This window comes from Zootoca vivipara, chromosome 9, assembly GCF_965207765.1.
Source record: "Zootoca vivipara chromosome 9, rZooViv2.hap1.1, whole genome shotgun sequence".
Lineage (NCBI taxonomy): Eukaryota > Metazoa > Chordata > Lepidosauria > Squamata > Lacertidae > Zootoca > Zootoca vivipara.
This window is the reverse complement of record NC_142592.1, coordinates 59616840-59638970: the sequence shown is the minus strand read 5'-3', so window position 1 is coordinate 59638970 and position 22131 is coordinate 59616840. Positions and strand designations below refer to the sequence as shown.

The following is a 22131-nucleotide window of genomic DNA, read 5'->3' as shown; positions in this document are numbered from 1 at the left end:
ACTGCCTATACTCTGCTGATCCTGAAGTGTGCTGATGCCTCTAAGGCAGGGATGTCCAAGAGGTCGATCGTGATCTACTGGTCAATCCTTGCAAGGTTTTGGTCGACGGCGGTTGATCGCTGGCCCCCTTCCAGCCCCTCCAATGTTGGAGAATGGAAGATGGAGTTTACAAACCCAGGCTGTTCCCCCCCCCGAGCACTCTTTTGGTGAGTTGCTGTTTCTCTTTGACCCCAAAATATTGTAAAAAACATTGTGCCCCCCTCCCAAAGCTAAGCAACATATGCCTCCCAACCCCCCTCAAAACAGGGCTTTCCCCCCTCCCCCAAAAAGCTCAACAACTTTGACCTGAACCCCTAAAAAACAGGGGTAGATCACAGCCAGTTTTTAATTTTGTGAGTAGATCGCAGTCTCTTGGAAGTTGGCCACCGCTGCTCTACGGTATCAGTCACTGTGATATTCAGGCAGGAGAAAAATTTTGAATCTCCCGAACGAACGACCAGGAGGGAGAGAACATGCCAGTCGGGCCCGTGTCTCTGCCAGACTCCTACTCGTGTGTAGGACCTCCTGACACATGGCTGCACTCAGATGAGACTACAAGGACGTACACCTCGCATTCCGTCTTTTTAAATCGTTTTAATTTTTTAAAAAAATGAAAGAAAGAGAAACGAGTGGCTGTCACACTTTTACATTTCAGGTTTTGTGGCATGGGCACGTGAGGTTTATTTTCTTTTGAAGGGAGGCATTTCACAACCACATTGCAGGAGCGCTACGAGTTTCATCCTTCACACACACAGAGAGAGGCATGACGGATCCATGAAAGTCACGTACATCAGATACCACACAAAGAAAACAAGGCACTCTGAAGGATAAGACAGGTATTCAATGACCAAAAGGGAGATGTGGGCAGCCAAATCCTCAGCGGCAGCCCCATTCAAAGAGAACTTGGGTGGAGGACGTTCAAGGATCAGGTCCTCATACATTAAAAAAAAAAAAAAACAGAGGGAGGGAGGGGGAATCCCTAAGGAGGACCGCGATCCTCGCCAACTTGCAACATTAAAGCTGTAGATAGGTTGGAGGCTCTCTGTCTCTCTTGCCATAGGTGTTGGACCCCACGTTGGTCGGTGAATAGATCGCACCGAAGGTGTTTCTGGACCGGACCAAGAAGTCTGCCAGGCGCTGTGTCACACACGTGGCAGTGTTGCACTTCCGTTTCTCTAAGCGGTGGCTGGGGACATCGAAAGGAAGAGACACACCACTGTGAAAACCTTGGGACAGGCACTCCTGCTACCATGGCTGATTGCAACAATAAGCTGCTTCACTAGAACATAACTGCCCTGTGAACCGCCCTGAGATCTTACAATGAACGGTCGTAGATAAATCTAATAAATAAATACAGTCATACCTTGGGTTGCATCCGCTGCGGGTTGTGTTTTTTCGGGCTGCGAATGCAGCAGACCTGGAAGTGTTTACTTCCGGGTTCCGTCACGCCCACATGCACAGAAGCATTCTGCGTGCTTTCACACATGTGCGAAAGCGCCGCTCGGGTTGCGGACTTTTCGAGGTGCAAACGGCACCCCAGAATGGATCGGGTCCGCAACCCAAGGTACCACTGTAAGTGCATACGAAGAGCTCTGCTGAATCAGCTAATGGTCCATCTGGTCAAGCTTCCTGTTCTCCCAGGGGCCAACCAGGGAACAGCACATGAGCTCAAGATCCCTCTCCCCTCCTGTGGTTTCCAGCAACTGGTCTTCAGAAGCATGGCTGCCCCCAACTGTGGAGGTAGGGCACATGATCATAGGTACAGCTATCAGTTAGCTGCGATGGCTCAGCTCTGCTTCCATGACCAGAGGCAGTAATGCTTCTGAATACCAGTTGCAGGAATCATAGCACCGTAGGGTTGGCAGGGACCCCAAGAGTCATTCAGTCCTACGTTCTGCAATGCAGGAATCACAGCTAGTCAGCAGAGGTCATGGCTGGGGAAAGCCCCAAGGGCCAGATAGTCTTCAAGGGTTCCCCCCCCCACGTTTCCTACTCCTGGTGTAGGCTATCAGCCTCCTCTTTATTTATTGAACTTTGCACATTGCGTTGTTTGACTCTGCTGTGTTGTGAAGTGACTTTGGACTTTCACACTTTCTTCATTAACCTAGAAATAGATAATCTCAGAAAGAAAGTTCTCTGAACTGTCATGAACCTTCATGGCTAGAGCACTTGTTTTTTTTTGCTGACCTGGAAGGCATGGGATAACCGACACATGATTATACAAAAATATCAAGAGATCTAACAATCAAGCAAGGTATCATCCCTCTTTCCATTGACATTTACATCTCCAGCTATTCGTACATCTAAAGACTACAGAGATCCCCATCTATTAAAATCTATGTTTTGTTCAATGTTTTGTCGAAGTTGCAATCCTAATGGATAAAAGGTTGCACCTTCTGTCTGATATAGAGATATATTGTTCCATGTTGAATTTGAAAAGTTAACTCATCTTGCAAACAACTATGATCCAAATCTTATGTACTAAAGTTTATTCTCTGAGTGTGGATCTTTATGTAGCTGAAATCAAGGCTGGCCCATCTATTGTATATGGACCTGTTACCAATCCGAACCAGTTAGGTATGGACTTTCTCCATATTGTGGCTTTCTCTTCTTCTTTTCTTTTCCAAAAAAGTACAATTGCCTTTTCCTTCTGTTACGATCCCACATGAAGCAATTTTTGAAGATTGCTCCTAGTGGAACAAGAACCGAAAGATTCTTCTAGCTGTCAAAGAAGCAAAATAACAATAGACCTAGTGGATTTTCATCAGTCACACAAATCCTTGCAGGACCTTTCCAGATCTTTTCTTCTTAAAGCTGGATGAAGAGGTTAATAAACAACAAAGCTCAATGCATGAAGCCAATATCTCTGTTGCATTGAAACCATATAACAACATTGTACCCTGTTCCGTATAGAGGCTGATCTCACCGACAATCATGGATGCTTGAAAACGATTCTTCAAGCCTTCCCTTCAGGAAATAGGTTTCAGCTCAGAGATTTTCTAAGGTGGTGGGGTGGGAAGACATGATGTTTCTCAGCCTGAGGTTTGCACTCCTATTTGGGCAAATGTCTAGGGGGGTCACATGGCAGTGATAGACAGGGCCAAAAGCAAATGTGGACTGGGGTGGAAATTCTGGCAGGGAAACTGGAGAATCTGGCAAAATGTGGACTGGATGAGGTTATTTTTAGTGGATTTGTTAGGTTGGCTGACCGAACCCAAAGAGTGCTCATTAATGGTTCCTTGTCATCCTGGAAAAAAGTGACAAGTGGGGTGCCGCAAGGTTCTGTTCTAGGTCCGTTGTTGTTCAACATCTTTATAAACAACTTAAATGAAGGAATTGAGGGGATACTCATCCAGAATCAGGATTCAAGATGACCTCAACAGGTTGGAGAACTGGGCCCAAACTAACAAAATGAATTTCAGTAGGGTTCTTCACTTTGGCAGGAAGAAGCAGCTGGACAAATATAAGGCAGGGGACACCTGGCTTGCCAGTAGTACATGTGAAAAGGATCTAGGGGTCTTAATAACATGAGTCAACAGTGCGATGCAGCAGCAGCTAATGCTATTCTAGGCTGCATCAACAGAAGTATAATGTCCAGATCAACAGAAGTATAATGTCATAGTACCGCTCTATGCTGCCTTGGTCAGAGCACACCTGGAATACTGTGTCCAATTCTGGGCGCCACAATTTAAGAAGGATGTTGACAAGCTGGAACATGTGCAGAGGAGGGCAACTAAGATAATCAAGTGTCTAGCCTTATGAGGAACGGTTGAAGGAGCTGGGTATATTTAGCCTGAGAAAGAGGAGCCTGAGAGGAGATATAATAGCCATCTTCAAATATCTAAAGGGCTATCACATGGAGGATGGAGCAAGCTTGTTTTCTCCTGCTCCAGAGGCTAGGACTCAAACCAATGCTTCAAGTTACAAGAAAGGAGATTCCAACTAAAGCATCAATGACAGATGACCACCCAACATCTGCTTGAAAACCTATAGAAAACCTATAGAATCATACAATAATGTAGGTCAGGGTGGGGAAAATTCTAGGCCTCTGGCCATCCTGGCCCACATGGACATTTTGTGATGTCATCTAATGGTCCTCCTGACATGGTTAAATCCTGTGTTGGCTACATGCACTTGTTCCCTTCTTTTGGCAGGAGATTCTGTTGAAAATTGCTTTCTGATCCAGAAGGGGTATGCATGCTAAAGCGAAGGAGGGGGAACCCTCCATTTTAGCAGCACTTCCGACCTGATGCCATTCTGATGTCAGGTGATTGACAGGTGGGTAGCCTATCAGGCCAATCCATGCAAGGATTTGGCTCATGGAGCCACAAATCACAGAGGAGACTTGGTTCCAGCTTAGGTGTAGCTAACACATAGGCCAACAACTTCCATCTTTGTTGGTTGGACCAAAGAACAGCTGGTGACTTGGGAAGACGTTGGAGGAAAGTATTTTAGAGGGAGCAGTTGCCATTGAATGGAGCTCTTATCTTTCTTCAGGAGTAGCTGATGGGAGCAAGATATTGTCATGCTAATCATTCTCATGATATCAGCAAGTTCTCTAAATAGCCTTTAAAAAGTGCGTCTGAAAGTTAACATTGAGTCATTGTTGCTGCTTAATGACTTAACTATACTATAATTATTCTTCTCTGAAGATACCATGCTGGAATCGATTGAATGACATCTAAATGGGGGGGGGGGTCTTTTGCGTGTAATGTACAAGGGTTATTAACATTCATACATTTACAGGGCATTTTGGAGAGGATTTATTCCCCTCCAATTCCCCTCCTACTACCAGGCATAAAGCAACTGCTGAATCAATGACTTTGAGGGCCAGCTAGTCCAGCTCCTTTCAATGTAGGAATCTCAGCTAAAGCACCCATGGCAGATGGCCATCTCACCTCTGCTTAAAAAGCAAGAATGAAAGAGAATTCTCCTTCCAGGTTAACCATTCCTCATAAGGCTTGGACACTATACTACTGCTGAAATCCAGTGATGTCTGTCTGTTTGCACAAGAACTCACACAAGTGGAAGCATGAGAATCGATACTGAATGAGACTGCTGTTCCATTGAGGTCAGAAGTGCCTAAACCAACTGGCAGCAGCACTCTTGGATTTCAGAAGAGAGTCCTCCCTGGAGATGCTGGGGAATGAACCTGGGACACAAGGCTGAGCTATGGTCCATTCCTGAGAGAGCAGTGCAATGCTTCTCACTATTCTAAGGACAGTTACAGATGATAGGTCAGCCAACCCTTGACTACATCGAGCATCACGGTCCCTACTTGTAAAATCTGCATTGTGCATTCACTCCTTACGTCTGTCACATGAAGAGGGAATTGCAGCAAAGAATTTCAAGAGCACACCTGCATTCACAGCTACCTACATAGTTGTTGTTGTTTTAATTAGCATCCTCTGACAGGTAATCATCTCTCTACAGAAGGCATGGTCTGAGGCTGTGCACAGTTCCCTAACTAAAATTAGGAAACTAATTTAAAATTAGCTGGGCACTTAGGAAGCCTACCAAGGCCTGCTGCCCTTTATCATAATTTCATTTGTTTATATCCAGGTTCCCTTAAAAATTGCTCGGTCCCTGCTCCTGCCAACCTAGAAGTTTGAAAGCACGTCAAAGTGCAAGTAGATAAATAGGTACCACTCTGGCGGGAAGGTAAACGGTGTTTCTGTGCGTTGCTCTGGTTCGCCAGAAGCGGCTTAGTCATGCTGGCCACATGATCCAGAAGTTGTACGCCGGCTCCCTCGGCCAGTAAAGTGAGATGAGCTCCGGAACCCCAGAGTCGTCCGCGACTGGACTTAACGGTCAGGGGTCCCTTTACCTTTTTTTATGGTTCCTTAAATGAAAATGCTCCCGGAACTCACAAAGAGCACGCAAACCCAGTAACTGTTTACATGATTGTTATTTTTTAGGTTGTAAGGAACATTCACACATTACATTTGACGAATGCAAACTCGTACAGTAATTCACAAGTAATGTTCAATTAGTGTACAGTCAACTGTGTACAAATGAACAAGGGCTTGCTATTTCACCACCAACACTTGTAGGTGTGGAGTGACAGCTTATACCTGTGTAATGTGTGAACAACCGTGTACACTTATCTGAGCAAGGAAGACTTAAAAACAAAAGTCTTATTTCCATGCCGGCTAACACTCTCTCCTGAACATCTTTTTAGGATGGGAGGAAATAAAAATCCTATGCAATAATCCTTTGAGAAATCAAAAAGTAGTAACTCCATGCAAAATGAAACCTTTGCAAAGTTTGAAAAGTATCAAAAGTTTGAGTCATGCTTCTTGGTGGCTTTTCTGATATTTAATATGCCCCCCCCCAAAATATGTCAAGCATTCCTCCTTTTTTTTAAATTTCATTAAAATGGCCTTGGGGTCAGTTTGATTCTAATTAAAGCAAATGAAATAATGAAATACTGCATACTCAATGTATTAGGGATCTAAATAATCTTAATACTCTTAAATCTTCCCGCTTGTTCGCCCCATAGCTATTTCATATGGATTAGAGTAGTTAGGATAAATTGCTGACAGCAATTCAGTATTTTTATTTTTATTTTCTACTTCCAAGAAAGTTTATGTTCAAGGAAACAGTGACCTCTAGGAAATAACTCTGGAGTTCATTAAACACCCCAGATCTATAGCTATATCCTTGCTGTATCAACAATTAAACTTCATGCAATCTCATAATTAAATGAAATTGGCATCATTGTCAAGTTCACCACATAAAAAATAAATAAATCCAAATTTGTGATCTATTCGATCTTACTACCTTCCTGACAGTAAGAGCTGTTTGGCAGTGGAATTTGCTACCAAGGAGTATGGTGGAGTCTCCTTCTTTGGAGGTCTTTAAGCAGAGACTTGACAGGCATATGTCAAGAATGCTTTGATGGTGTTTCCTGCTTGGCAGGGGGTTGGACTGGATGGCCCTTGTGGTCTCTTCCAACTCTATGATTCTATGATACTACCTGATTGGCAAAGTGCTTTTTAGAAATAAATTCAAGGAGGGTTAAAATCTTAGGCAGCTACAAGCGACTTGTTAGCAGACCTTCTACAAAACAGAAGCAATGATATCTATTCACTGCCAAATATGCTAACAGTGGAATGAGCGAAAGTGCAAATTGCATCTGAAGGTGTGGAGCTGGAGAATATTGCAAACATTGTCTGGAGATATGAATAATCCCAGGAACTTGAACAGAAACACAGTGCCTAGGCGAGCCTCAAATGCACTTCACAACACACTGTCCCTCTGCATCTCTTTTGCATCTGAATCAAAAGCAAGCCAAACAAATTTGGTACCTTTTGGGCTTTATCGCTTCCTCTCCGATCAGTGCACTGTTAATTCCCAAGAAGCCGCTACTTCGGGAGACGATGGGTAAGAGCCACTCTTGTCTGTTGGGAGTGCCATCGGATAAATCATCAGCCAAGGAGAGAAGTCTTTAAACAAGGATAAAAAGCAAAATTGCTCTTTCTTTTGACGCTTCTCCTCCCCTTCCTTTTTATCGCCTTCCCTCCCTCTGCCTTTTGCAATTGATATGGCCAAAAACAACACCACCCAAACCCCAAAATCCACATGGGGAACACTACAAAAAATATATCATTTGACTTCTTTTTAAAAAGCAGAATATGCTTAATGGTTACTGACCTGTCGACAGGCGTCGTTTCCAGGGAATTTAAAGTAATAGACAAAATGATGAAAAGGAAGGGTCCTTTGAGGCTGCACATCTCTCCTCTGGGTCTTTCTGGGAGTGGTGGGGAAAGAAATCACACAAGACAAACTTCAGCCTGAAACATTCGCTCTTCATTGACTGAGCACTACAATTGCATCTACACAGAATATTCAGTCAGAACAGAAAAAATAACCCAAAGATCCTCGTTCTAATCTAAACGATTAGAAAACACATCCCCTGTTTCCCCAGATGTTTTAACAGAATTCTGCCTTAACAATTTCCCACGTCAACCCCGGCAAAATTTCCAGTTGGCGTTACTTTAGAATCTACCCCTTGTTTCTATACTTTTTTAAATTTCGGTTTCCAAATAAGAACCCAGTTACCTGTCAGTGGCTGAGGAAGGAGCCGAGGAAATCTAGCAAATGCCAGTATTAGAAGCAATCGTGCAGGGGAAAATCCCACACTTGCTTCTGACTCTGGGTTTCCTTTCCCCCCCCACCTGTCTTGTTTGCAAGCGATACAAGCGCTTATATACCCTTCATAGCTTTCTCAGCTCTGACATCAGGCAGGGAGAGAGAGAGAGAGCGAAGAGAGAGAGAGAGAGAGTTTCTGTCATTAACTTTTCTCCCTATAGATAAAAAGTGCCCCAATAATGAGCAGAGGCTTATGGGTCATCCCTCCATTTACACATCGGTAAATCTTAGCCAAGTCAATTCGGGAAGCTCTTGTGAAGGGATGCTAATAACACAAGGCATCGCGACATGAGAACCAACACCAGCATTTCGAGAAGAGGTCTAATAAGATGCAGAGGGTTGCTGTCCCCTGTGGGCGTTAACTGCCGCTAAATAAGGCAACAAAACATTATATATATATATATATATATATATGAATTATGAGGCAAGGAAGTGGAAATGAAACTCAGGGCGAAGAACTAATGAAATGAACGTAGTTGGGCATTCTGTAAGGATTTGTTTATTATTATTTAGTAAATTTGTAGACCACCCGTCATCCGAAGATCACAGGGCACTTCAAAGCATAAAAATGCAAAATGAGAATATAAAAGGCATAATGACACAAAACAGCAAAAGGAAACCAATAACCTCCCACCCACAAACACTTTTAAAATGCCATAGATGGTTTAATTAACCAAAGGCCTGGGAGAAGAGGAATGTTTTTGCCTGGAGCCTAATGAAATGTAATGAAGGCGCCGGGTGAGTCTTAATGGGGAGAGCATTCCATAAATGGGGAGCCACCACAGAAAAGGCCTGTACTTGTGTTGCCACCCTCTGCCCTCTCTTGGGGAAAGGCACACAAAGAAGGGCCTCGGATGATGATCGCAGGGTCCAGGTTGGCTCATATGGGGAAAAGTGGTGTTTGAGGTCCTTAAGAATGGAAGAACTATCATTGTGTGTGTGTGTGTCATTCACCCATCGATCCATTTATCCATCTTTCCCCACTAAAACTGACTGCAGAAGCTGAGTACCCACAACTTTGCAGCCAAAACAGGGCAATTCAGAATGGGGAGGCTATCCATGTGCTTGAGAGAACCCAGAGTTTTGCAGAAAGTAGGGGGAAACTACCTTAAAGCAGGCACCCCCAAACTCGGCCCTCCAGATGTTTTGGGACTACAACTCCCATCATCCCTAGCTAACAGGACCAGTGGTCAGGGGTGATGGGAACTGTAGTCCCAAAACATCTAGAGGGCCGAGTTTGGGGATGCCTGCCTTAAAGGATCCTTCCACTTCGGGGAGAACAAAAAATAGCCATTTTGGACTGAGCACGCTCACTGGTCATGGAATGCTGAATGTCTGTTGGGTGTGGGAAACAGACACGCGCTGGTTGAAAGCCTGACTGCCTGGCTGTAACCTGAACAGGAGAACTCCACACAGAAATAATCTGGTGCAGATTGTGTGTGTGTGTGTGTGTGTGTGTGTGTGTGTGTGTGTGTGGCAGACAGTATTGAAATTAATAATGAGAACTCTACAGTAAGACAGTACAGTGGTACCTCTACTTACGAATTTTATGCGTTCCAAACGCACATTCGTAAGTCGAAAAAATTGTAAGTCAAATCCCATAGGAATGCATTGGGAGAAAAAATTCGTAAGTCGAAGCAACCCTATCTAAAAATTAATAAGTAGAAAAAATCTAAACTGCATCCAAGATGGCGGACGGAGCTCCATTCGTAAGTAGAAACATTCGTAGGTAGAGTTATTCGTAAGTAGAGGTACCACTGTATTGTTCTCCTGGCAAAGTTGACCTGCGGGATCCAAAACAAGGGAGAGACAAAGTTCCAGAGGGAATGGAGTAAATTTACTGACTATATAGAAAAGAACTGTAGAAGTCTGAAGACACTTGTGGGACTGAAATAAATCCTACGATGTGAACTTGTTAATTTCTACACAAAGGAACTGCAAGATGAGAGGAGCAATAAAGCCGAATGGCAGGAGGGAGGGAAGTCACAAGCTCGGCAGAGCGAAAGGATCGAGAAGGGTGAATTTAAGATGAAATGTAATTTGTTTTGTTTGTTTGAAAAAAATTAATAAAAATTAATTTTTTTTTTTTAAAAAAGGACTGTATTGTTCTCTGTGCACCTTGCAACCATGAAGTGAGATGGTTCACAGAGAGGGAAAAGTCTGAGTGTACCGTTGTGTGTGTGTGTGAACGTTTTGGATTGGGACCATGGCGCTGGGGGGGGGGCTATTAACCTTTTCCCTCTGAAAACCATACCTTTAAAAACTGACTGCTGCCCTACAGAACAAATAGCTTCAGCAAAAATCACTCAGCTTCAGCCCTCCAAATGATGTTGGACTACCACTCCCATCATCCCTGACCATGGACTACTGTTACAGGAGTGTCCTACACACGAGCAGGACCTTGGTAAAAACACATACCCGACTGGCATGTTCTCTCCCTCCTGGTTGATCGTTCGGGAGCTTCAAAAGCTTTCTCCAACAGTGACTGATGCCTTGGAGACATCAGCACACTTAGGGATCCACAGAGTCTTCGCAGTTGCGTAACAGACCTCAGCAACTCAGCATTTTGGCTAATCTATGTTTATTTATATATAATACACTCGGAGCACTGCAACACGGCTCCCTCTCTCTCTAGCATCAGACAGCAAAGAGAATGAACAAAGGACAATAGTCCCACCTCACGGAACACAGTAACACAAACATCCTGTCTCCGTCACTTCCCACTCTGTGGAATGAAAAACATACACCGTCATGTGATAGACAACAATCCCATAACTGCAGACACTGGGAATGAATCTTCAACAACCTCCCCCGATTCATGAACTGTGTTGCAGTCATCAGTGTAACTGCAACAAACATACAGATGTCATACACACAGTACAGTGGAACCTTGGTTTGTGACCGCCTCCGTTTACGACGAACTCGGAGAGCGACCGCTGCGGACCCGGAAGTATTTACATCCGGGTTCCGCGTGCGTGGATGCACAGAAGCGATCTGTGCAGTGTGCGCACAGAAGCACTCTATTGACACTTCGCGCACGCACAGAAGCATGCCTTCGGCGAGCGACGGACTCGGGGAGCAACTGGCTCCCCGGAACAGATTGTCGTCGTAAACCGAGGTACCACTGTATACACCTGTATCACCCGTTCCACCCTTGGAACTACCTGCAACTGGATTAGCCTTGGGCCTTACCATCTTGCACTTCTGACTAGTCTTGGTGTCATAGCCCTTCTGACTATCAGGAAGTCTCACACTTGGCTTTGTTGGGACTTGAACCCTAGCCTCGTTCCTCTCTGAGGAATCAGTGTTGGCACACACGGCCTTTGGATGTGGTTCTGCTTCCTTCTCTGAGGAAACAGTGTCTACCCTTACAGCCTTTGGGCGTGGCTTCCCGTCCCTTGAGGACAAACCCTGTACCCCTATTAAGACTCTGGGTTTCAAGACCTGTGTTGAGCCACTAACTACAGCTAAATCTGCAACAGCTGTGTTAGCAAACTCCTGAGCATACCTGGTGGGCATTTCACCCTTTGTAGCTCCTCCTGATCTGCTCATCTGGTGCATCTCTTCCACTGTATCGGTGAACTCACCTCAGTGCTAGCATCAGCAGCAGACTCTGTATCAGAGCCTTCCGCAGTGGGGTAGTCTTGGAAAACAACCTTATCTTCCCCCCATTCTGCACTGCACTCAACATCTTTAGTGAGTAAAACCAGCTCGGTATGAGGCCTTAGTAATCTGTACATGCCTCCATACCACAGGAAGAATCTATGCTCCCTGCCTCGTGGCTGTGCTGAGAAGTGAACCCCTTCCCCCTCTAAAAATGTTCAGAGCAAAACTTAGTGGGAAGAAATCTGGAGCAGAGGCTATTTGTTCCCACCCTCCTATCCTCACTTTCAACCATCTGGATTCTTTTCCAGGCTTCCTTCCTTCAACACAAGCATGCACCTCTGAATATGGCAGGGGGGGGCATGAGAGAGGGGACGATAGATAACCTGCCTTTTTCATTCGGTACTCATCAGATGACGCTTGCTTGACAGTTCTGCTATGAATAGCGACACACAAACCCCGAAGTATTTGGGGAGCTGAGCCTAACCAAGAATCGAGATGTTCGTAATAGTTTTATGCAAGGTGCAAAGTTAAGCACGCGAATAAACAAACGTGCAGCCATTCATCATGTAGGTGGGCTTACAGTGTCAAGAATGACTGGCTGTAGGAAGTTCCATTTATGGGCTGAGAGGAAGTTTTTGCAGTTTGAATGTAGGAAGGCAGAGTTTGGAGTGGCTAATATGTTTTTGACCAAACTGCGGGAGGCAGTGCAAGACAGGAGTGCCTGGCGTGCTATGGTCCATGGGGTCACGAAGAGTCGGACACGACTAAACGACTAAACAACAACAACAACATGTTTTTGACTGGCATGTGCAGCTTTCTGAGATGCTGGCCTGAAAGTGGTGGACCTTTCTGCCAGCATGCTTGATTCCCACTTGCTCAACCTCTACATCTGCAAAGAAACAGTTCCAAAAAAAACCCAACCCTAAGCCCCCAGGATGCTCTAGTATTGTCTACCTCAATTTATACATTAGCAAATAACCAGCACCAGGTAAAAAGCACTTGTTCCTGTTGGCGTGCATGTCTATAGGTGCAATCGATCACACATTATGAAATCTTTAGATTTTTAGCATGCCATAAAGAGAGTAGTTTCAGTTCAATACACCAGAAAAACATATCACTGGTATACAGGGGAGTGCAATACTATATAACAGTAAAAAACATAAAGCAGACTGGAGCTTAGAATGCAAGAATGATCAGTTCTACGGCAGAGTTGAAAATACTGATTAATTGTAGCCATTGTTACAGGATAAAAAACAGTTGGTTAGGCAAACAATTAAAATCAGATTGGCAGTTTAGTTACAGCTAGGGATGCGGGGTGGGGGATGGGGTGGGGTGTCAATTCAGTTTGCATTTAAAGGCAAACTTGCATCGTTCCAAAACAACACTAGGACTGAAACACTGCCAACCCTTTGGAATTCAAAGTCAACCAAATTTGGCAATGCAGATCTCTAGCCAAATAATTTCTACAAAAAGAAGAAGAAGCATATACTAGGGTAACGTGGGCATAAAAACTGAGACATTACTGAAACTAACATACTAACATGCATTATATTAGGGGAAATTGCTTGCAAAAATGTGAGTGTTAGGCCAAAATGCCATAAAATGTGTATAAATTAGGAGTGTATAAATTGTGTATAAAGTAGGAGTGATTTGCGCTGATGAGTTTTCCTGTGGGGTTTGTTTTTTGTTTTTTTGCATTGCAAGCTCATGTTTAAATGTAGTGATCTAAACTTAAGAGTGGGGAAATAAGAAATGGAGAGAGACCGAAATTGACAGATTGACCTCATTGCTAGTTACAGCTTGGCCCGTTTGAGGTAAGAAGAACAACCTACCAAATACGGAGAAAGTGTAAAATATGTCAAGCAAATAAGAATAGAATGTTTGGCAGAAGGAAGGAAAGAAAGAAAGAAAGAATGAAAGAAAGAAAGAAAGAAAGAAAGAAAGAAAGAAAGAAAGAAAGAAAGGGCAAAGAGACCGTGTTGCCAGCAGACATGTGGCTAAACCTAGAAACAGAAGATGCTGCCAGGATAGTGGCCATGGACACTATGTTTGTGTGCTTGCTATTTCCTGGTCACCTTTTGGCCCCACAAAATTGAGCGGGGTGGGTGGGTGTTTCTCGGTGGTCCATCCATGGTGATCAACTAATTGCCGAAGCTTGCAGAGAGCCGTGAGTTGATAAATAATAAAAAATAATAATCAAAAAACACACGAGACGTAACCGGCTGCACTCTTGCGAAATAAAGTATGATATGATATTACCATATGATATTACCGTATCATATGGATTTCAACAGAAAGGAGTCATAAAATTCAATGGAACAAGCAGAAGACCCAGTGGATCAGTTCATACTGTAATCAATTCATGGATCAGGTCTAGACATTGGTACGTGTCTGTTCCACCTGCATCAGTTCATAAAGTCCCAGCAATAACACTTTTGGTATGTACAGTTGTTTGTGGTAATTATATTATTCTTTTTGTAAAAAAGTGTGTGACATCACAACATTGCATTTATTTGCATCATCCAGAACCTGTGCTACTGATGAAGCCCAGGACGGCGAAACAAGGTTTATATTCTGGAAATCCTTGTCTTCGGAATAGGATTCTGTGGAACTGGAACTACTTGTTATTGCTGGGACTTTATGAACTGATGCAGGTGGAACGTACCAGTGTCTAGACCTGATCCATGAACTGATTACAGTATCAGCTGATCCACTGGGTCTTCTGATTGTTCCATTGAATTTTATGACTCATTTCTGTTGAAATTCATATGATACAGGTAGGTAGCCGTGTTGGTCTGACATAGACCAACACGGCTACCTACCTGTAACTAGTACTATGGAAGGCACCACATTGAGCCGCATGAAATGGAAGTCCATCAACCTCACTAAGGTATCTGAAGAAGTGTGCATGCACACGAAAGCTCATACCTATGACAAACTTAGTTGGTCTCTAAGGTGCTACTGGAAGGATATTTTTATTTCATATGATACAGTAATAGTATCCTTTATTTTGCAAGAGTGCAGCCGGTTACGTCTCGTGTGTTTATTGAGTATATTTTTACGTAACCCAAGGTTTGATGTTGTTTTTGAGAGCCATGAGTTGAGCAAGCGCTGCCAATCAACTTGAAATATCCCAACTGAACCTCAGCTTGTTGGTTCACATCCCAACTGTCCCCAAGGCAGCCCTGTTTCCCTTTTGCAAACACTTTGAGTAAGAAAGGAGAAGCCTGATGGGACTCTTTCGCCTTTGAAGGACCTCTCCACTGCCTGCTACCCCATCCACAGCCACCATGGTGAGTTCTTTGCTCCTGGAGGGATGGAGTAGAAAAAGAGGAGGACTATGCCTTCCTCTACTGTCTACCTAAAGGGACCCCTGACCATTAAGTCCAGTGGCGGACGACTCTGGGGTTGTGGCGCTCATCTCTCTTTACTGGCCGAGGGATCCGGCGTACAGCTTCCGGGTCATGTAGCCAACATGACTAAGCCGCTTCTGGCGAAACCAGAGCAGCGCACGGAAACACAATTTACCTTTCCACTGGAGCAGTACCTATTTATCTACTTGCACTTTGACGTGCTTTCGAACTGCTATGTTGGCAGGAGCAGGGACCGAGCAATGGGAGCCCACTCCGTCACGGGGATTCGAACCGCTGACCTTCTGATCGGCAAGCCCTAGGCTCTGTGGTTTAACCCACAGCGCCACCCGCGTCCCTTACCTAGTGGAGCATTGCTCAAGTTTTCATAACAGACCTAGTGGGTCCCTGCCGCTTCTGATGCCCCCAATTTTTGCCAGTCATGTTTCTCCATAGCCTTCTAAAAATAGCAGTTGAAACAACAAACACAACATCTAAGGGGATTTCTGAACAACTACCTTCATTCAGGACAACCCCCCCTTTAAAATAAAAGCAAAATCCCCCTTTCATTGCTTAGAATCTAACAAGATACAATTGACGGTTTCTGCCCACGGAACATTGGTGCCCCACTTCAAGAAATGGGACCTGGTGGGTAACCAAATGGAAATGTTTCCAGGTTATATAAAGCATTGATTGATGAATCACATAGTTAATGGCATTTTCGGGAGAGGGAGAGGACTCAGGAGATGCAGTGATGTCTTTGAACTGTCATTCAAACTGCCACACATTTGTTCATGAACCATTTTAACGACACACACTGCACCTTGTAACAGGGGATCAAGCAGACCCCATAACAGGCATGCAAAGATCCCTTAAGGACCTTCAATTAAACCGGGGTCTTTTATTATTTTTGTTTTGATACACTATGAAAAGAAGAATCAAACTGAACGGTAGAGCTGCTTTAGACAACTAGAACGTTTGATGTTTCCTAACATTCGGAAATGGATGTTTTTGTAATAAGATGTCTTAACAAATTTACCTCTAGACCAGGAGATATCCACCTGCTTACATTTTAAAAAACAACCATCCAACCAAACAGAAGCAGGAACAAATGAATGCATGGAGTTTCAGAAATAAGATGCTCGCGATGACCTTTGTTTTGGGAAGAACTGATGGAATAATATTGTTCAGGGCTTTGAAGCTGGTAATAAGGGTGATTGCTTATATATTCTGTTGGCAGATTTAAGACAGATAAAAGAAGCACACAGTCAAATTATGGAACTTGCTCCCCCAGGAGGCAGTGATGACAATCGACTTGGATGGCTTTAAAAGAGGATTAGGCACATTCATGGAGGAAAAGGCTACCAATGGCTACTAGAATGATGTCTGTTCTCTGGCTCCATGGTCAGAGGCAAAGGCTTCCAAATACAGTTCTACCTTGGATGCCGAATGTCTTGCAAGTTGAACATTTTGGCTCCCAAACGCCGCAAACCCAGAAATGAGTGTTCCGGTTTGTGAACATTCTTTGGAACCTTAACATCCGACGCGGCTTTTGCAGCTTCCAATTGGCTGCAGGAGCTTCCTGCAGCCAATTGGAAGCCGCACCTTGGTTTCCGAGCATTTTGGAAGTCGAACGGACTTCCGGAATGGATTCCGTTCGACTTCCAAGGTACCACCGTACCAGATTTTGGGAACAAATACTATGGAAACAGAATGCTGGACTATATGGGCCACTGGCCTGATCCAGAAGCCTATTCTCATGGAAGCAAGGGTATCTCAGTTGATTAGATCATGGTGCTTATAATACCAAATGCATAGGTTCAGTCCTCAAATGGGACAGCTGCATATTGCTGCATTTGGACTAGATGATCTTCAGGGTCCCTTCCAACTCTACGATTCTATGGTCTATGTTCTTCAGCCCTGTTTAGACAATCTAATTAGGAGAGCTGTCAGTATGTCGGAAGAGATATTCAATTTCGTTCGTATTTTAATGCAAGCTTCCCTAAAGTTTTATGGGGAAAAAAATATGCAAAGTGAAATATAAGAAGCCTTCAAACTTCTCTGAATTTTGCAGTATAGCTCTCCAACCAAACGGGGTGTCCAAGAATGCATGCGTTAGGAGAAAGTGTGCATAAATGTATATATTTATGAAAATAACATGGGGAAATGCATTGTATTAGGGGGCATAAAGTAGGCAAATTTGCATACAAAAATATGTATATCAGGAGTAATGTGCAGTAAAATGCTGGCAGAATTTCATGAAGACTTTAAAAAATGCCCAAGCCAATATAGAAAACTAAACTGATGATTGTGAAGATAGGAAAATGAGGAACGTGGAGAAACAAAAATTGATAGATTCACCCATCCTTGGACCTCTGGTTTACAGAAGCAGAGTGCCTTTAACAGCAGCCCAGGTAAAGCACAATGGCTGTGGGAGGTTTGGGATTGGAGGTGAAAAATTGATTCAATTTGTGTTTAAAGGCAAACTTACCTTATTTGCACATTGTGAAACAATACGCAAACTGAAACACAGCCTCCTTCGAATTTTGCGCTTTTCTACCTTTTGCAACATAGCCAAGTAATGTGTGCAAAATGGCATATACTGATGCACAGGGTACTTGTGAATTCATGTTACTGGTGAAAACAACAATGTAAATTCATTGTATTAGGGGAAATCGCTTTGCAAAAAGGTCTCTGTTAGCCAGAATTACATACAAACACTTGCACATTAGGGGATATTTTCACTAAAAATGCGGATGAATTTTTGTGAAATAATTTTTAAAAATGCAACAACAACAATCTTTATTACGGTCCATAGACCCATCAATTCGTTACCAAGCGATACACAGCTGGGACACCCCGCCCTCAAACCACTCAGACATCTTACTCAAATTCGGAATAGGAAACATTAGTTCTTGTGACCACCGATAAAAACTTTGCCACTGCTAGTGTTCTGGCATTTGACCGGTCTTCCAATAGGAACCTGATATAGAAATCCTCTGATTTTCCTGGGAGCAAGGCTAGCAGGGGTGAAATCACTTCAGCCCTAGCTTGCTCAAACTTCCCACAGTGCAGCACAATGTGTTTTATAGAATCTACATCATGGGTGCACGAGCACAGTCTTTCCTGGTAGGGTACTCCTCTCATCCTGCCCTCCAGCACTGCAGAGGGGAATACATTCAGTCTTGCTTTTGTGAACAGCCTTCGGTAGTTTGGCACTGTCAAGTTTTGAATATAGGCTGCTGGCTTAAAGACATGCCCATATTGTACTCCTACTGCCAATGGACTGCAGATCGCAAGTGATTGATGTCGTAGATCACTGTGTGAATTATCCCAAAGTCTTTGCTTTAAGGTCTTTAGGGCACCTTCATATCCCAGGCAATAGAGTTGGGTGGGTGACAGACCTAAAGCAGTGGCTTTTCTCGCCATGGTTTTCTGCCATTGGCTGATGTATTCCTCATTGTTCAGGTATTTATACAGTCCCTCCCCAAGTTCAAATGCTACAATCTTGAGCCAATGTTTTAGTGCAGCCCACCATGCCTTTGTTGAAATTGGGCATTCACCCGTTTCTAGCAGGAGTATGGAATTTCGCACACAATTGGGCACCTGAAGCAAGGATCGAATAAATTGTGCTTGGAAGCCATCTAGCTTAGGCAGGTCCCCATTCTGCCAGACATTTGCTGCATACAGGATTTGGGGGACAGTTTTTGCATTGAATACTTTTAGAGCTGCCGGTACATACTTGCCGCCCTTTGTATGGAAGAATCGGAGTATGGCTAGTTTTGTAATCTCCGCCTTTTGAAGGGAGGTTTGCCAGTGGTACTTCCATGATCTTGTATGGTGGAATGTTAGTCCTAAATAGCTGAAATGTTTAATCTGTTCAAGTTCATGGCCATCCAGCGACCAGTTTAACCGGGAAAAGCTTCTTTCAAATACTAAGATTTTTGATTTTTCATAATTTATTGTTAAGCCATTTCCAAGACAATATTCAGAAAATTTCATCAACAGGTGTTTCAAACCCGGTCTGGTGCGTGAAATTATGGCCGCGTCATCAGCATAAAGCAGCAAGGGGGTCCTTCTTATACCTATTTTTGGAAGGTGACCATCTGCGTCCATTAGGCACTCTTCTAGATCATTTAGGAATAAGCAAAACAATGTTGGGGCCAGGACACAACCCTGTCGAACCCCCCTACTCATTTCGATATTATTTGATAGCTGTCCCTGCTGACCGCATCGGACCTGCAGTTTGGTTCCGTTATATAGGGCTTTTATAAGAAAGAGGAGACGCTTGTCCTGTATTATCTGATCTAACTTGGTCCACAAATGGGATCTGGGGACAGAATCGAATGCTGACTTCAGATCCATAAATGCCACAAAGAGCTTGCCCTGAAGCGGCCTGGTATATTTTTCGGCTAGGAAAGACAGCATTAGGCAGTGGTCTGTGGTTGAGTGATTCTCTCGATAGGCTGCCTGGGCTTCAGATAGGATGTTATATTCATTAAGAAAAGTTGTCAGTTTATTACTTAGGAAGCAGGCATACAACTTCCCAATTACTGATAGCAGGCTAATTGGCCTGTAATTTGAGGGTTCTTTAGGGTCACCTTTCTTGAATATTGGGACGACTATAGCATGCTTCCAGCTTTGTGGTACTTTGCCTGAGCTGTTTACCACTGTGAAAAGGGCCGCCAAAAGCGGAGCCCACCAGAGCTGGTTGGATGTTATAAGTTCCGCTGGTATAAAGTCTTTTCCCGGGGCCTTGCCATTCTTCAGTTTCTCCATTAATGTATAAATTTCCTCCACTGTAACTGGTCTCCAAAGAGGTAACAGTGCCAGTTCTGCAGAAACTGAAGTGGATACGTAGAGGATTGACAATAGACCAGAAGAAAAAAGAGAACAAAACTGAGAGAAACCCAAATCAACAAATCTGCCTCTCCCCATTTGGGGCAGTGGGCCCTTTGCTAATTAAATCCCGCTTCTGCAGGCATAAAATGCCATATCTGCAGGCAGTGAGCCTCGGGTGAAGGGCAGTGTAGAAAATTAAAAAAATAAATAAGATGTATGAAAGCAATTGCAAACATACATGCTCAAAGACAGGCGACAACTGAAGTATCAAATTCCATATCTGTGTTCTGCACCAGCCTTGGCCATTGATGAAAATTACAGCCACAGCAAATTCCTAACTGCTAAGGACATTATGTATGGGGGGGGCAGGTCAGGCTGGGTGATCAGGCACACAGCTGTTCGCACTCAGGGGAATGTCCTCTGCAGGGGCACCTCTGTTAAAATCCTTCCTGTTTTGTTTGTTTAGGTTCTGTGTTTTTTTTCCTGGCATGCAACATGCTTGACAAACTTCACCTTTGACACCGCTCATTGATGCCTCGTGTCAGCCTGTTGTTAAGGCCGCCAGTTTTCCAGCCGTTCACTGGAGCTGAGCTTAAACAGCCGCTCGATCTTCCAGTGGCACACATGTCCATCGCTACGAATCAAGACATGGTTCCAGGAGCCTTTTCTATTAGCCGCCACCCAGTTCATGGTAGACGGGAAGTCAGTTACATTTGTGTGTTTGTGAAACTTTAGAGAGCCAAGTTTGGTCCTGTGCCTTTTAACAGGTGGAAGGGGAGTTGGCCGGCTTGCCCTGCCCCCACAACTCCACCCCCAACCTTTGCACATTGAAACTGAAGCTCAGCAGTTACACTAATGTCCCTTGAACCTGTTATTCTCCCTGGGAGGAAAAGGCCATTGATTCCAATGGAAGCTATAATGATGGTTTACATTTATGAACCACCTGATACAATAAAAAGTCTTCAAATGACTTGACAAAATATAATCCAACTAGTGTAATTCAGCCCGTTGAGTAAACGGGTGCTAGAACATCCCGGGGTTCAGAGAAGCGCTTGCGCAGTGCTTCTCCAAACCCCGGGACCTGTCCTTGTTGTCGGTGGCAGGGGGACAGGAACGAAGGAGGAGAAAGCAGCCCTTTCTCTTCCTTCCTCTCCCCCAGCCGCCGACAGGAAGGAGACATCTCCGAACCCGCGACCTGTCCTTGCTGGACGCACACACGCTCTCTCTCCCCCGCCGCCAACGCTCAGTCCAGCTGGGAGCAGCGGTTGGCGGCCGCAGGGAAACGGTAGGTGGGGGGGAAGAGCGTGTGTGTGTGTGCGTGCAGTCTCTGCATCCAATCCCTGTGTCCATGGGGCACATGTGCAGTAGCGCGGACACAGGGACACAGGGAATCTGGATGCAGAGACACTTGCACATTATTATATAGGATGTGTAAATGCAATTTAAAACCATATTTTAAAAAAATGAATGATACTTAAAATACTTAAGTATTTTATCAATCATATCAATGAACGCAATATCAATAAGGGGAAGTCCTTATTTCCCAGTTATGTAGGATCATAGAATTTGACAGGACCTCAGATGTCATCTATTCCACCCCACTGCCAACCCAGGAAACCCATGATGTGTGAGAAGAAGATTGCTATGACCCAGATAGGTGTTTATGTGCACTCGAAATGTATGAGTCAATTATAGCCATTAAGTCATGAGGGCTTGGCTCAACTTGGTTCAACTTCTGAACTGATTTGGGCCCATTTGGGTGGAACCAGGGCTTAACCAAGCGTTTAACCAAGTTGGGAGGACAGCCTCAGATCACCCCAGCTCCGAACTGCCTGAAGGCAATGCAGGCGGGCAGGCAGCAGTGGGGAAGAAGGAGAGGCAGGCTGTAAGCTGGGCTGGGCTGTTTGCAAAAAGGCTTTCAAACAGCCTTGCACTGTGCTTTGGCAGAGTGGAGGACCATGCTTCACCAGCATGTTCCCTGCAGGGGATGCACCGGGGAAGCACCAGCCAACAGGACTGTTGCGTGCAGTGTGCAATATCCTGCTGGTTGTAGTGCAGTGGGGAGGGGGAGGAGACCCTGTGTCCCCTTTCCCCCTGCCTCCCCACCCCCTCCTCTGTGTTTTAAAAACCCAAATAAAAT

General features: G+C 44.3%; 2 protein-coding genes across 5 annotated transcripts in view; one reads left to right on the top strand and one right to left on the bottom strand.

Moving 5' to 3' along the window:
- Nucleotides 1–618: 618 nt before the first annotated feature.
- The window catches only part of IAPP (islet amyloid polypeptide), a 29784-nt gene continuing 8271 nt past the window's right edge, over nt 619–22131 (bottom strand). The window contains exons 1-4 of one of the 3 annotated variants that reach the window (XM_088652460.1): nt 10612–10907; nt 7696–7792; nt 7350–7487; nt 619–1225 (exon numbers count right to left, since the gene is read on the bottom strand). In XM_088652460.1, coding sequence (XP_088508586.1) covers nt 1054–1225; nt 7350–7487; nt 7696–7792; nt 10612–10696 — 492 coding nt within the window. In that variant the 5' untranslated portion in view covers nt 10697–10907 and the 3' untranslated portion in view covers nt 619–1053. Of the gene's footprint in view, nt 1226–7349; nt 7488–7695; nt 7793–8103; nt 8217–10611; nt 10908–22131 lie in introns of those variants that run through there. The other 2 variants (XM_088652462.1, XM_088652461.1) reach the window with 2 other exon arrangements.
- The window catches only part of LOC118091332 (solute carrier organic anion transporter family member 1A2), a 47174-nt gene continuing 39974 nt past the window's right edge, over nt 14932–22131 (top strand). The window contains exons 1-2 of one of the 2 annotated variants that reach the window (XM_088652457.1): nt 14932–15092; nt 20458–20682. In XM_088652457.1, the coding sequence (XP_088508583.1) occupies nt 20523–20682 (160 nt within the window). In that variant the 5' untranslated portion in view covers nt 14932–15092; nt 20458–20522. The remainder of the gene's footprint in view (nt 15093–20457; nt 20683–22131) is intronic. The other variant, XM_060279162.2, reaches the window with a different exon arrangement.